The sequence below is a fragment of the Hyposmocoma kahamanoa genome, unplaced genomic scaffold (genome assembly GCF_003589595.1).
Source record: "Hyposmocoma kahamanoa isolate Upper Pololo Valley unplaced genomic scaffold, ASM358959v1 95, whole genome shotgun sequence".
NCBI lineage: Eukaryota > Metazoa > Arthropoda > Insecta > Lepidoptera > Cosmopterigidae > Hyposmocoma > Hyposmocoma kahamanoa.
In genome coordinates this window covers 11,318,691-11,333,331 of record NW_020654972.1, presented here as the reverse complement: position 1 = coordinate 11,333,331, position 14,641 = coordinate 11,318,691, and the positions used below count along the sequence as shown (strand labels likewise).

General features: G+C 36.7%; 1 protein-coding gene across 1 annotated transcript in view; it reads right to left on the bottom strand.

The window, feature by feature from the left end:
- LOC113238178 overlaps positions 1–13,576 on the bottom strand; it is a 32,445-nt gene extending 18,869 nt beyond the window's left edge. Inside the window, exons 1-2 of the mRNA XM_026474942.1 lie at positions 13,513–13,576; positions 13,398–13,413 (exon numbers count right to left, since the gene is read on the bottom strand). Of these exons, the coding sequence (XP_026330727.1) occupies positions 13,398–13,411 (14 nt within the window). The 5' untranslated portion in view covers positions 13,412–13,413; positions 13,513–13,576. The remainder of the gene's footprint in view (positions 1–13,397; positions 13,414–13,512) is intronic.
- Positions 13,577–14,641: the final 1,065 nt, after the last annotated feature.

The following is a 14,641-nucleotide window of genomic DNA, read 5'->3' as shown; positions in this document are numbered from 1 at the left end:
GTGCGTGCGTGCGTGCGTGCGTGCGTGCGTACGGCAAATGTTTGTGAGCACAGGGTCTTGTATAACTTAGGGTCGTATTCCAGAACTGTACTCAATGCTCAAGTCAGGATTTGAGCAGACTTGAGTATGATTTCAAGCACTGGAAATACGACCCTAAGACTTAAATTATAAAAAGTTCTTCAACTTCGTCGTAATGGCGTCCTGATTAGTGCTCTTGCTTCATATTCAGTGAGAAGTAAATTGTTTAGTTTATTATTGAAAACATTATAAACATTATCTTTAGTAGAAGAAAAGACATAAAGCTCATTGTGCTACTTGTCGTCTCCAGCCGCCGTGGATGATCAGCGGACTGACTGGCCACAATCAAGACAGGGAAGGCAATCTCATTAGACTGACAGCAGTTTAAAATCAGACCGACTTCTTTTTGGGTAAAAGATGACAAAGGCAGTCCTGACTAACGTTTTGACAAAAGCCAATCTCCAAACTCCCTCTGACCTACAATTTGTGTAGATATTACATGCATCAACAAATTCTAAGAACATTTTACAATTTTCGGAGAATCTTAAAGGACAAACAGGGCAATAGGAGTTTAGCATTTGTTCTTTGTTCGCTATTGGTGAAATTGGACATGTGACAATTGGCACATGGGACTTGTTAACTTACGTCTCAGGGTGACGGGCACAATGGCAGTGTCCGTTCGATCTTCGTGAAGCACTGAGTGGCACTGCAACTGTTATGGACAGGCGTGTCGCTAACGTAACATGACTAGGTAAAAAAATATATTTACTAATTGAGTGATTTTAAATCGGGACTTAATCGTGTATATACTTTGTTTACCTCGACGACGATACAAAAAAGTAGTAATCATTACTTTTTTAGTGTATTTTGTCTCCCCAATGTTGCAAGAGGTTGTACTGAAGAGATTGTTAACTAGCAATAGGGCCGCCTATTGTACCTGTTTGTTTGTATTTGTGCGCAACAAAGAGTACTTGTATTTATTAAAGTAAAAATGAAATTGATCGATTTTTTCATCGTCAAAAGAATAACAATGGAATGAATAAATGGCAAATGATAATACAGCAGAAACTGATAACTAGGCATTCACCGAACAAAAAAAATTAAACATGAACGCTTAGGGTCAAATTTCTTGTGGTCAAGTGTACTATTTTGGCGCTGTTCTGATGTAGGATTTGTGGGAGAAAAATGTTAAGCCTGCATTACATGTTGGCCGAACTTAAAGGCGAGCGAAAGCCATACCAACGTACAGGCTATTTGCCTTCCTTGCCATCGTTTGGTGTCGCTCGCCTAACTGGCCGAGTGAAGGCAAGCGCCAACCTGTATATAGTTCGTTTGGCGTGGGTTGGCACAACTCGCAGTCGCTCGAGACCACTCACGTCACTCCGAAGCGATGTCGGGTTTTCTGCACAAGCTCGTCTACATTTGTCCCTATCTACCGACCCATGAGATAGGGTATTCCGGAGAGACTAAAGGCTCGACGGTAAGACCAGGGTACAGCGGGCGTCCGGGCCAAGCCTTCCTCCAGTGATACGCTTCACGGGCGTCTCTGGTGGATCTGGACTTGGGTATGGACTCGCTGGGGTTTGTGGTGAGTTGTAGAGACGGGCATGTTTATTTGTCCCGGTAGCATGTGGCTGGGACGTCTGTCTCGTATGCAGCTAGTGCGTCTTAGTAACGGTGAGTTGCCCGTTACAGCAATGACACTCGGACCGACACTAGCCCGGAGAGCTACTAGAGGATAAATTAGATATCCTCCGGTCTCTCCAGCAGCTTAGGGTATTGAGAACTGGAGAATCGTCGTTTTTCTGTGTTTTGCTGTGTGCAATGCGCAACGGGAAGTGAACGTGCCTACAGCTCCATATCTTATCTGGGAAATAGGGAGGATATGTGCACCCGGGATCCGGGGCGGCTTACCCGAGGCACTAGCCTCTCGAGAACCGGATGGAGTCAAGTGACAGAGGTCTGTGACAACCCTATACCCTGGCTGATCTGGAGTCAGAACCTGAACTTATAAGATTCCGGTGCGCGCACAGGTTATAGTGCCCGTCTTGTCTACCCTAAGGGTCGGTAGGGAGGGTCGCTATAATCAAAACCAATGTAGAAAGATATGGAGCTGGACATTTGTATTCCAAAAGTGGTGTAAGGCCTTACAGAGAACCGGATGAAGAATTTGTTTTTTGAATCTGATATTTGGAAGTTGGACACGAGCTAAAAGCTCTTATAAGCACAAAATCTTTGAGCTCGAGAAATACCAATTAGCGCGATTCAGAATATCCTAAAACGTTACGAACGCCATCTAGTATTAAGAAAACCAATGAACCTATTTGCACACTACACCGAATATTAACTGAATGTTAAATAAAAGGACTTCTTTCTATAAAAATAAGCATTAAACTAAATAAAAAAATATGTATATACAACAAAGTAAACGTACACGCTTGAACAACCCGGACACGGTGTTTCTCAGCAAAACAAAGACTAGATTACTTAGAAGTCACCAGGGATGTGAACGATATGGAAATAATTCTTCTCATTGTCTCTACTGTGACCTCCATTCGTGCAGCCGCAGATAAGATAGCTCTAACTAGAAGTATTTGTGTAAAGTAAACCACTAACATTATGTTATACCTACCAATAAAGTTTGCTTTGTTTTGGTATAAGTTAACTGATGTTTTTTTCGACAACCACATCAATTACTGGCCCTCACCATAAGTAACTCCCTGTAGTATGAATACCAGAGCAAAAGAATTCACTAAGGGACACTATTTGACAGGCACATGGGACTTGTCAACTTATGTCTCAGGGTGACGGGCGCAATGGCAATGCTCCTATAATCATTCTATTTAAAGCTCTGAGTGGATAAGCGTGTCACTTGGTGTTACATATGTAAAAAACTATCCAGAACACTCATATCAAGAACCGAAAGAAAAGTTCATTCTCCAAATTGGTTCTACCGGGATTCAAAATATAGCATCCATAGCACAAATCGTTCGAGATCTTCAATCTAAACCACGCTTATCTCTGTCCTGTATAATATTAGCATAGACATACAGCAGCTCGGATTACAGCCTAACGCCTGGTTTTAAACCTCGACAGCTTTGTGGCAAATTTTTTATGGTCTGAGTATTCTGGGTATAGTCCTGGAATTCTCTAATTATCACGGTTGCTTGTTAAAAAATCCAGCAATGAGATAAAGTGACACCACTGGAATGGAGTTCTAAAACGAAAATCGTTACATTGCGTATCAATTATAGGCATTTTTGGAAAAACAGCACCTTACTGCGTTAATAATAGAATTGTTATCCGTGTCTAATACAAGCAACGAGCGTAAAACCGGCTCCGGCGACGATGTGCCAGTGGCGTGAAGGTACACTTTCTCGTGCCCGCAATTTTATGCGCGACGCACTATCTGGGCCAATTTCCGCGGCGCCCGCGCCTGTTTGCCCGGCGCTAACATTGACCAATCTTCACCTAATTTTCAACACTGTCTCTATTAAGTACGATCGTAAAATATATTTCAAATTCGGCACTTGATTGGACATAACAGCTTATGACATAGTGTTTAGCCCATCTACATTATATTTTAAGAATATAATAATAGGTTCGTATTGAGTAATTAAAGTATTAAAATTATAAGAGAATTGTTGGATATTTTTATAAGACGGTTAGATCTAATGTTTAAATAATCCTGTTATCACGATTCCTATTATTCGAAGCATAGACATTGCCATTAGCGATGGGCGAGTCGAGTTATTTAACTCGATCAATTCGAGTTATTCTCACAACGAGTCAATTCGAGTTACTTTTTCGTTTCGTTTCGGACCTGCCCTTCCGAGCCGAGTACTTCATCGTCGAATCGTCGGTTCAAGTACTACTCGCGACTCGCAGTTACGTCAACTCGAGTTGAAAAAATACAACTCGTCCCATTGCTAATTGCTATTTATAATTATTGTGTAGCCAGTCATTTATATGTTCGAACGACAATTTTGAGCGGTACAAGTGATGCAGAAATTATATTTTGTTTTATGAATTCGCCGTAATTTTTTATTCAAAACTATGTAATAGGCACATCTTTGGACCCAAGTTGTATGGAAGAGAAAATGGATCCTTTCAAAGTTATGATTTTTGCAATTATAAAGATCTCTACAAAATTATTATACATAATTTGAGAGTTGTCAATATTTATCAGTCAAATGCAAGGTCTTAGTTACTTGAGAAGGTAGCGTTCAAGACGCTGATGATGAGTCTATTAATACGAGAGACCTTGAAACTAGACCTTCCCTGTGTGGTAACTCTATAAGACACTGCTTTGCAAAGAGAACACTCCTGAGTTTCTTACTCATTCTTCTCAGGTGAATCTGCCTTATGAATGAGTTCAAAGTGACGGGAATAAAGGTTATTTGAGTTTAGACTTCATTGATATTTTGCTTGTGATTGTTAAGAATATTTTTCTACATGACAATAGACACACGCTTACACGTTTGCCTAAAAAATGTCTATACACTCTAGCCTTGAATAGTCCCTAATTGTATTTTGCGGGAAACATCACAGCCGGTAGAGTATTCTATTCCTTTGCGGTACGCATCAGGAAGGAGGAAGCAAAGCGCTTAGTATGAATGGGTGGTATATCAACGACATAAGGATGGAGTGTTTCGGATCGAAGGAGGAACGGTGAGGCTGGAACTAAATCGAATAGTTCCTGCGCACGCTCCTGGAAATGTATCCGATAGAAAACCGACACATCACGACACTAAAAGTCAAACATTATGCCCTTTTTATTATCTTGTCAAGCAGGCATATTTCGTTAGGAAGTTCTTTCGCATTTATTATGATTAAGAGAGATATTTTAATATTTTTAAACCGTTTGGCAGGCACTATTGTATTTAAAACAATCTTTTCTCAGCGTCCAATTTTCACGTGGGTAGTGCATTAAAAAATGCCGTATGTGAAATAATTAAATTCATAACAGATATAATTTTACATATGAAATAAAAAAATGATATCGTTGGTTTTGTGTGTGAGCATTATGAGAGGAGTGACGTCTCAGAGGATACCCATTTAATACTGGATTTAGGAGCTGTTTATTTAAACCTTTTTTCAGCATCGAACTCCGCGAGTTGTTTTATAGACAGGATTTTGCCATTAATTTTAAATATTCAATTCTAGTTTGAGAGTTTGCGAATAAGTAAACAAACAGAGACATAAATCCTGAGTTAATAATTATGCTTGTCACATTATCCACTTGTTACGTTGCAACATTTTTTTAACACCACAACACTAATAAATAATAGATGCGGCGTTTTTTTTCACACAGATGTTTGTACACAATAGTAAATAGGGTCTATCATATTACCCACAGTTGGTGAGGTCATTTGTCGCAAGTGAGAGTGCGACTGTCGCAATGCTCCATTTGCATTAACAAATAAGACACAGTTTTTGTTATTTGTTATTTGATTTCAATGTACCGATGGTTCTCAAACTGGTCTATATCGACCCCCCGGCAAACAAGGACGTGAATGAGACTGTGATTGCATTTAAAAAGGTAGGATAGACAACACACGTACAATTCCCTATTTCATAATACTTTTTAAAATAGACATAAATGTCATAAAAAAAAAAAAAAAAAAAAAAAAAAAATTACGTATGGTGTAACGGAATAACAAGATGTGGCGCAATATACGGTTATGTAAATGTATAAATATATAAATAATAGACAACATCACATACGTCGCTCTGATCCCAAAGTAAGTAACTGAAGCACTTGAATTATGGAAATCAGAAACAACAACGGTACCACAAACACCCAGACCCGAGACAACATAGAAAATATAATGTGTAAAAGTTTTCCCATTGATCCCGGCCTTGGGTAACATCTGGTCAGTCCTTTAAAAAGGAGTTTAAATCATCTCGCCATCGCCGGCGTGGCCCACTGCGTCTCCTTTTTTGAGTTGTGAGGCTTGCTCTCCTTGGTTGGCCCACAGCTCGCTCGGCGTGTGGCAGACGTGACCAGCTCAGTCTTCAACTTGACCGTCTTCTAAAGTCAAACTTGTCAAAGTGACAAACTGTCAATAACACATTTGAATTTCTATTGTTGGGGACAAGACGTGGGATGTTGTGGATATTCAGGGGTTTACATACATATTTATATAGTGAACGGCTAAAGAGTGGAATTCCCTGCTTGCCGATTTATATCCTGAATGACTAACTTGGGCCTTTTGAAGGCGAGAGTGAATAATATTTCGATGTGCATGCAATCGTCAACTTCATCAGCACTTTCGACCAGGAGAGTTGTAAGTCAAAAAGAAAAAAAGAATTGGTGAAAAATTCTAATTACAAAAGTAGGGGTAGTAGGTCTACGCGAAACAGAAAAAATTGGCACGTGGCCTACGCGATAAAAAAGTTTGAGAACCTCTGCAATATACGAACTGTAACATATATAGATAATAGGGTACCTGATAAGTATTGTATGCGAAAAGTTTTTCATTGACATATAAAAATAAACTTAAATGTGTGGTTAAATGTTACAGATGACATAATTATAATTTGTTGAAAAATAAAGAAATTACAGCCATTTAGAACTCTGTATAAATTAACGGTATTAGCTATTTGTGACGTCACACTGTAGTGGCTATTTTAATTGCGTATTACTACTTTATTAAATATTCAAATCGTCGGTGTCACTTAGTATATTGGAAAAGTAGTTTTAGAGAGTTGATTATAAATTAATGCCAAAATTATTTATTAGAGAGTTATCACACTCATTAAATGCGGTATTTGCTTGTGCTGGTCAGAAAAAGCTCTATGTATGGGTGACAAGATTGAAAGATAATGTCTTTTATATATTTAATAAAAGAAAGTGTCTTTATCGCACTTACACGGTGAACATTTCACCGAAATTACTTTATTTTGTGAATAAAATAAATAAAAAGACATTTATCTCTCCACAAAACACAGAAATGTCAATAATTAAAAGCTAACACAAAATACAGTTGCGTGAAGTGCACAAGGCGTTGCTCATATTATGGCTACTAAAACAATAATTAAATTCAAATTTAAATCATTTACTAATCTAATATGACAAATAATTTATGAATGTTGTGTACTCCTTAATGAGATATGTATTAGAAATTAAAATAATTATTTAAGTATTTTAGGAATGTGTAATACGTACTCACAACAAGATACGTCAATGTATAGCTTGATGTGCTGGAGTACCTAAATAAATAAATAAAATTTATTGTGCGTAGCTGTAAAATGAAAGCAAATTTAGTTACATTTTTTATGTATCTACCTGTTATGGTTAAGTTTTTAGTTTGTGTTCTGTAGTTGAGCCAAATAAAAAAAAATGTTGGTTTTCAGTCTTCACCTACATATCTAGCTGCTCAAAAGCGTGTAAAGTTACTTTTTTATTTTTATTTATTTAACTTAAAATTTAAAATTTTGTGCTGCTGGTGGTTTTAATTGGGGAGCAGTCTACATTTTTCATATGTAACTGGCAATTACTTTATTAAGGTATTTAGAATTGAAAAGAATAAAAATAGCCGTTTAGTTTAAAATTTGTTTCTTTTCATATTTAATAAATTCTGGACTGCAGGCGGAGGTATCTTCCACTCTATTTGTATTCCTTGAAGTTTAGGTAAATTAACTCTGTGTATGTCTTTGCACGTCTTGGTTTTAGTTAGTCAAATTAGTAGAGTCAAGATAGGGTGACACAATGATTGCTTCGGTAGGCACATACGCAAGGTCACCACCGCCGGAAGGAAGCCAACTGCCGAGTGTCATCACTGTGAACTCACGGCGAATTATACACTAGCCGAATGTCCAGCATGGGGCGAAGAAATATCCAATATTATTTCCGTGGTTATACAGTCAAGACTATGGTGTGGAATTGGGTGTGGAAAGTATTTTTTATCTTTTCCGATCGACGTTAAGAGCGAGAGAGTCGGCGGAACGGTTGAGGGAAGACGATGTGTTCTCCCATCCGATCCGTCTCTGGAGGATTGGGCTCATAGAGACAGCCTTTGGGTATTGGATGCGATGACTTTCGGCGCTCGAACGGCGTCAGGACCTCGAGACTGGATGACGTGCATTGCGTTTCGGTACGTCATCGACGTAGGAAGTGGAGGGAGACGGCGGTCACTGGTGGGTTCGTGGTAGTGTACAATTGCGTTACCCCGTTCCCACCGGTAAGTGACGGGATGGAAACACAGTCAGGTTTTAGACGGTAGTATGAGTTCGACATAACCCTCGCTTTCTCGGGCGGAGAGTAGCCATGAGGATTTCCGAACGTAAAAAAAAAAAGAAAAAAAGGCATGACACGATGCGTAGAAAATTTGAAAGTTAGGGTGTATTGAATTATTTGGAGTAAAAGTCGTAATGTGAATGATGAATGCGACTGCGCAATAAAGTAAACAGAATTAAAAAGTAACCGTGACGCGACATTTACATACACAGTTTGAACATGTTAAAGAATTAATTGCGAATACCGTAGATAGTTCGTTTCTTCATTGCATAAAGTATAAATAGCATAATTGGACGGTGATCCTTTAAATTGATGTGGAACATTTTCTATAAGTTTGAATGGAATAACTATAGAGTTACCTCTTCACAACAAAATAACGAATCATCAAAATCGGTTCACAGATATTGGCGTAATCTCGTAACATACCTAAACAAACAAAAAAAAACTAAAATAATTCGGTAACATTTATTCTTTTTTAGCCAGTCTTTTAAAAATAAAACAATGTCTCCATAAAGCAAAATGTTCTATCTACAATGTTAAAAGTATTTTCCCTTCGTGTCTATACTATGTAGTGCAAGAGTTAAGTAGGCCTTTTGTGCAAAATTTTAATATTGCATAAAGTTAATAGCAACCGGTTTAGTTGATAACTTCAAGGGCGCGCAACAGTACTTACGTAAATCCAGCAAATAATGGTTGGAATCGCCGCGACCCTATTGTGACGAAATCGAATTGTTGGTGCTGTGTGGTCATTTTGCCTTTTACGAGTTTGCGTGTATTGTGCTTTGAAATTTGAACGGTTACTTACTTACGAACGTCATTAAGAGCATTCGATTTTTTTTATCACAAGCGGGCCCTGTGACAATCTCCTTACTTATTACTTTTTTAAGCAATTTGACAAAAAGGAGGTTCTCAATTTGACTGCATTTTTTCTGCATGTTACGCGATTACTTGACCTACCTCAAGTTTGTGGAATTACATTTATTTGCCAAGTTTCATTGAAAGCGGATAATGAAAAGATGCTGAAATCCAATAAACCGAATTCATCTCTTAATTTGCCATCTTCGGAAGTGGAATATTTTCTTAAAATTAGATTTTTTTTAATAATATCCTGTGACGGGACGAACAAGTCGTACGCCTGGTGCTAAGCGACACGCCTGTCCATAACAGTTGCAGTACCACTCAGAGTTTTAAATCACAAAGTTCTGAGGGGCACTGTCACTACGCCCCCGTCACCCTGAAACTTTCCACAAGCAACAAGTTGACAAGTCCCGTGTGCCTTGTAATTTCACCAGCACTCTTACCCTTCAAAACCGGAACGCAGTAATGCTCTGTGTTGCCCGACAATAATTTCATATTTATTTGTTCTATTGCCAAAACTTTTACACAAGCAGTCTGTGGGTGGAGTATACGCAGACAACCCTGAATACATTAAGGGTGCAATGTAACACTCCGGGCGGCATGATCAAGGAGGCGCACACAGATGGCTTTCATGCCATTATGCGCAAGAAGGCTGCCTCACTCATAATGAGTGCCTTAGCCGTTGTTGCCAACAGCCTGGACTGCCCCTATCAACTACTTTATGTGCAACTACACGTAATAGGGTAGTGGTCTAGTGGCATTTCTCTAGACTTAAGTAATTTTGTATTGTACTAATCATAGAACGTAAGAAAAATTTCCTGTATTATTAACATTACTATGGATCATGGTCCGTAGAATAATTCTATTCTACTTATTATTTGTTCGAGCTTTCATTTGTTATTTGTTCGATCACAAATCCGGTGATAACCACTTCTAGTTTATTATTTCTTTGATCACGAGGTCACAAACTGATAATTCCTAATCTTAGGAACAATTCGTGGAACACTGAGCTGATTTCTTTGTGTGATAAGACGAGTAATGACGTCCTTAACTATTTTTCTTCTGTTCCAATAAACATCAGCATTCTATCATACCATATCGTTTCAATACCGTCAAATTCTGAATAAAACTTACAATGAAACAGAGGGCTTGCTGCAACTTGTTTCATAATTATTTTTATATAACCATTAACTAATAATTTTAATGTTAAATATTGAAAATCGTTTTTAAGCTGTAATATAAAGAAATTTGCCCAGAAAGATGCCTAAAATACACATTTACTTAGTTCTAATAATAAAATGTATAGCTTTATGAAGATTATATAATTTAGGTTCCCTTGTCAATGCTTACTTCAATGCTATAAAAGCTTTATTTACATTTGTTTTACTTGCATTGTATTAGATTAAGTTATATTGAAAGAAATTCATTTTAATTGTTTTGTATGTAAACGCCGATATAGTGAAAAATATTAGTAAGAAACTCTATGTGTGTGAAAACTTGATTGTTTTAGAGAAACAAATAAAGATTTTGACTTTGTACGGAGAAATTTATAATGGCTTTGCAAAATTGTCAACCAAGAAAAAAATAATGCGTCTACAGGTACACAGATTTACGAGTATAGAGGCGGCAAGATTCTCGGGATGAAACAGGTTTATTAGATTTTGTACATTTGCCGTTAACCGATTTCAATAAAACATGGCAAACATATGTAACGTACACAGCAAGCAAACTTTTGAGATCGGTTTTTTCCTATATAAAGTTAGAATTACTTTAGGATCTTATCACTCTTGTTTCAAGCAAACCTGTCGGTGAGTCTGCCTTGATACTTTGTTTGATAAAAAAAAAATTATTCTCAATACAGAGTACTAAAACAATCATAAAAAAAACCGACCTCAAAAGTACGTGGAATTACAATTCATTGCCAAGTTTTATTGAAATCGGTTACCGGAAAGTGCGCAAACCCGGATTCATCCCCTAGTTCGCCACTATACAGGACTTGACACAGGAGACAATAAAAATCGATTCTCTCTACTCAAAGTATATTGAGAGAGAAAAACGCCTTGAATTGGAGTATAGCAAAATCAACCATTAAAATAATTGCTCCTTATAGTCAAATTTAGGCGCTATTTATAAAAATGAATCTTCATGCGTGAACAGCCACTCTTAGAGGTGGATGATATTGTTTAAAAATAAATGGGACCACTATGGAGGTATCCTAATTCCAACAAATATAATAATAAATAATCATGAAAATCGGTTCACAAATATCGGAGTTATCGCGTATCATACATACAAAAAAAACATAGAGTCGGAATTGAGAACCTCCCGTTTTTGAAGTCAGTTAAACAATATACGGTATTTAGATACGAAAAAAATTGTCAAGTTTCCACTTAAAAGTGCATGGATACATTAATTATTGTGAAATTTATATTGCATTGTAGCCATAATCAGAAAGTAGCTGAATCAACGGTATTTATTATATTATATATTACCTCAGGATTAATTTATGCTTGCTTGTTAAGCATTATTATCGTCGATGAGTCATTTATTTTGTTACCCGTGTAAGGCTTATCAAATTAGTAGTCAAGTGAACGAGATACACGGTGTTAGTAAAAGTAAAACGTCACTCTTCAAATCTGACTTCGCCACAGTGTACAGATTACTATTTTCAAAATTAAATCCAAACAACTCACTGAACTCAACTCAAAAGAACAGCATTTTCCTCGGAACTATTGATACCGAACTATTAATATTATTACTACTTCTCTATTCTGTCTATAGTCCCACTTAGAGCGGTTACACACTCCGATTTTTATCAACGATGCAAACGCGATACAGTTGCGATGCAGTCGTTAATTTTCTATCTTTATGTTGCTTAAAATCGCCGTGTGTAACCACTCTTAGAGAGGCCTTGGGTAGTACTTTCCAGGTGGATTAAATTGTCGTAAATTGCTTTGATGTACGCAGGTTTTCGTCATATTTCGTTTCACCGCAAACTTCACACATAAATACCGAAAAGCTAGAGGTGGAAGCCCGTATTGGAACCCACGACCCTCTGTTGATAGGTCAAACAATTAGTCTATCACGACTTTAAGTAATACTTAAAAGCATTACAGTCGTCACCAAATAAGAGGCCAAAGACACTTGTCATCGTGTCGCGAATAGGGATGTGGACTAATCATATCGCTAATTACATTATACGATTTTCACGAGAAATCGATTCAAAATTTTAAGAGTTTGTGATTGTTTAGATTATTTTTTGGTCCATTGTTGTTCAGAGGGCCAAAAAAGGCCAAATCGTGGAATTCTGTTAAAAGCAATTCATTTACAGAATTCCTTACAATTCTGTAGCAATTCCTCTTATTTTCGTAAAATTGTCCCGCATTCCAATGAATTGTATCGTATTCTTTTAATTTTGATTTTATTTTATTCATAAATTGTTTATTACGAGAATTTAGTGTAAATAAGTATGTTCATCAATAAAACAAATACATAAGTCAATATTTTTTCCAAGAAATCGAAGTGACTCGGTAAAATTCGGCGATTAATTGCTTACAACACTATTATTTAAGAAAAAAATAGCTTGAAGACGTAACTGTTTTCAGGGCGTTTCGGAGTAACTCAAAATTGTCATAAACAGTATTTCAAATATGTTTTGTCGCATTATGTAATGTTTCAATAAAATTTATGTATTTTTTTAAACTCAATTATGCTAATTATTGTTTGTTTATTATATAATACACAGTCCAAAATACGCTAATATTAATAAGTTATTAAGAAAAAAATATTTTGATAATATTTAAAGAGATTATGAAAACGAACGAAAAGGAGTTTTGTCACCTTTTCTAGTGTAAAAAACCGCGTGATAAAAATGCGAGGATCATCATCGCACATTACTTTTTTTTTGGAGAATGATGGGACATACGTTCTAACTTAGCTATATACTAAATTTTGAGGCAAGAAAACAATGGTTTTGTATACAAAAAACAAATCCTGTAAAATAATATTTTTTCAAGAAATTACATAAGAACAAAGTTCAAGGATGTCATTATTTATGATATAAATAAATCGGCTCGGTAAATTCCTCAAATTGTTTCTTATTACCAGTTTGAGACCACTATGGGTCTCTATGACATTACATCATCCTAATTTATTATTTGTTCGTGCACGATACCTTCTGACTCTACCTTCTAGTTACTTTTATTTTATTTGTATAATTTATCATTTGTTTGTGGAATGCTTTATGAATGAATTTATATCTATTTATCTTATATCTTACCTGGTTATCGACATTCCTAAAAATAAAAACATCATTATTAGTAGTGGAGTTCTTTGTGCAAGAAAAAATGCTGCCTTCTCTACGAGTATTACTACCGCCGTAGTATGAGCATTACCTCGTTTTGGTATCAACTCCTGTCTCAGGGTGACGAACAGTGCTCCACAGATCTTTAAAACTTTGGGGGCATTGTAATTCTAATGGATAGACCAGTCGCTTACCACCAGGTTTTGCTCGCCCCGTCACTTGACATCATAAAAAAAATTAAGCTGTAAATTATATAAAGTTACGTGTAATGTCATTACGAATCTTACGAAAGACGAAGTCGCAGGCAATAGTTTATGTGCAATCACATACGTGACTACGCATGCGCATTATTTTGCAACAATACAATATTGACTAGATATTTTGTATTTATTCAGTGTTTAATTGTAAAAGTTTTACGTTATTCAGTTTTGTTTTGGAGTTTCCTCATCATGAGCTTACGGCAAAAAGTAAAATTTATTAAACGATTGAAATATTCTGTTTTTTTAGCAGTGAAGTACTGTCACCATGACTATTTCGACCCATAACTAAGTATTATAAAAAAGAAAAAAGAACTTCAGTACATAGTCATCATCAGAGACGGGCACTGGGTTAAAATCCAATCAACCTGCCCGGGTTTTAACAGGATTTTTACCCGTACCCCCGGTTCTGAAACCATTTCTGCCCAAAAACGGTGATTTTAAAAATGCAGCGCGAATGGATGAGGATTTCACCGCCGAGATGGAGATATAACACCGCGTCACCAGTCAGCATATGACCACGAAACGTCCGGAAAATAGGAAGGTGTAAAAAAAAAACCTATTAAACGCGTTTATTCCCGTAAATGTTACAATGCAAATATTAAAAGTATATAGAAATGGCGAATACGGGATTTAGTACAATTCCATACTTATTGCAAACTTCAATGTAAAAAATTTTATTTAGACGATAATTTCAGCACAGAGTACCGACCTCAAAAATTGGTGGAATTATATCTATTTGCCAAGTTTAATTGAAATCTGTTACCGAAAAGTGCGCTAAACCGGATCCATACCCTAGTTTGTAGAAAATATTCCACCTCTAAGGGTGGCTTAGAGAAGGAATATCCTCTTTAAATTTAAATGGCACTAACAAAAAAAGAATCATCAAAATCTGTTCACAAATCCGGAGGAGCCGGAGTAATCGCGTAACATGCACAAAAAAAGTACTGTCGAATAGAGAAT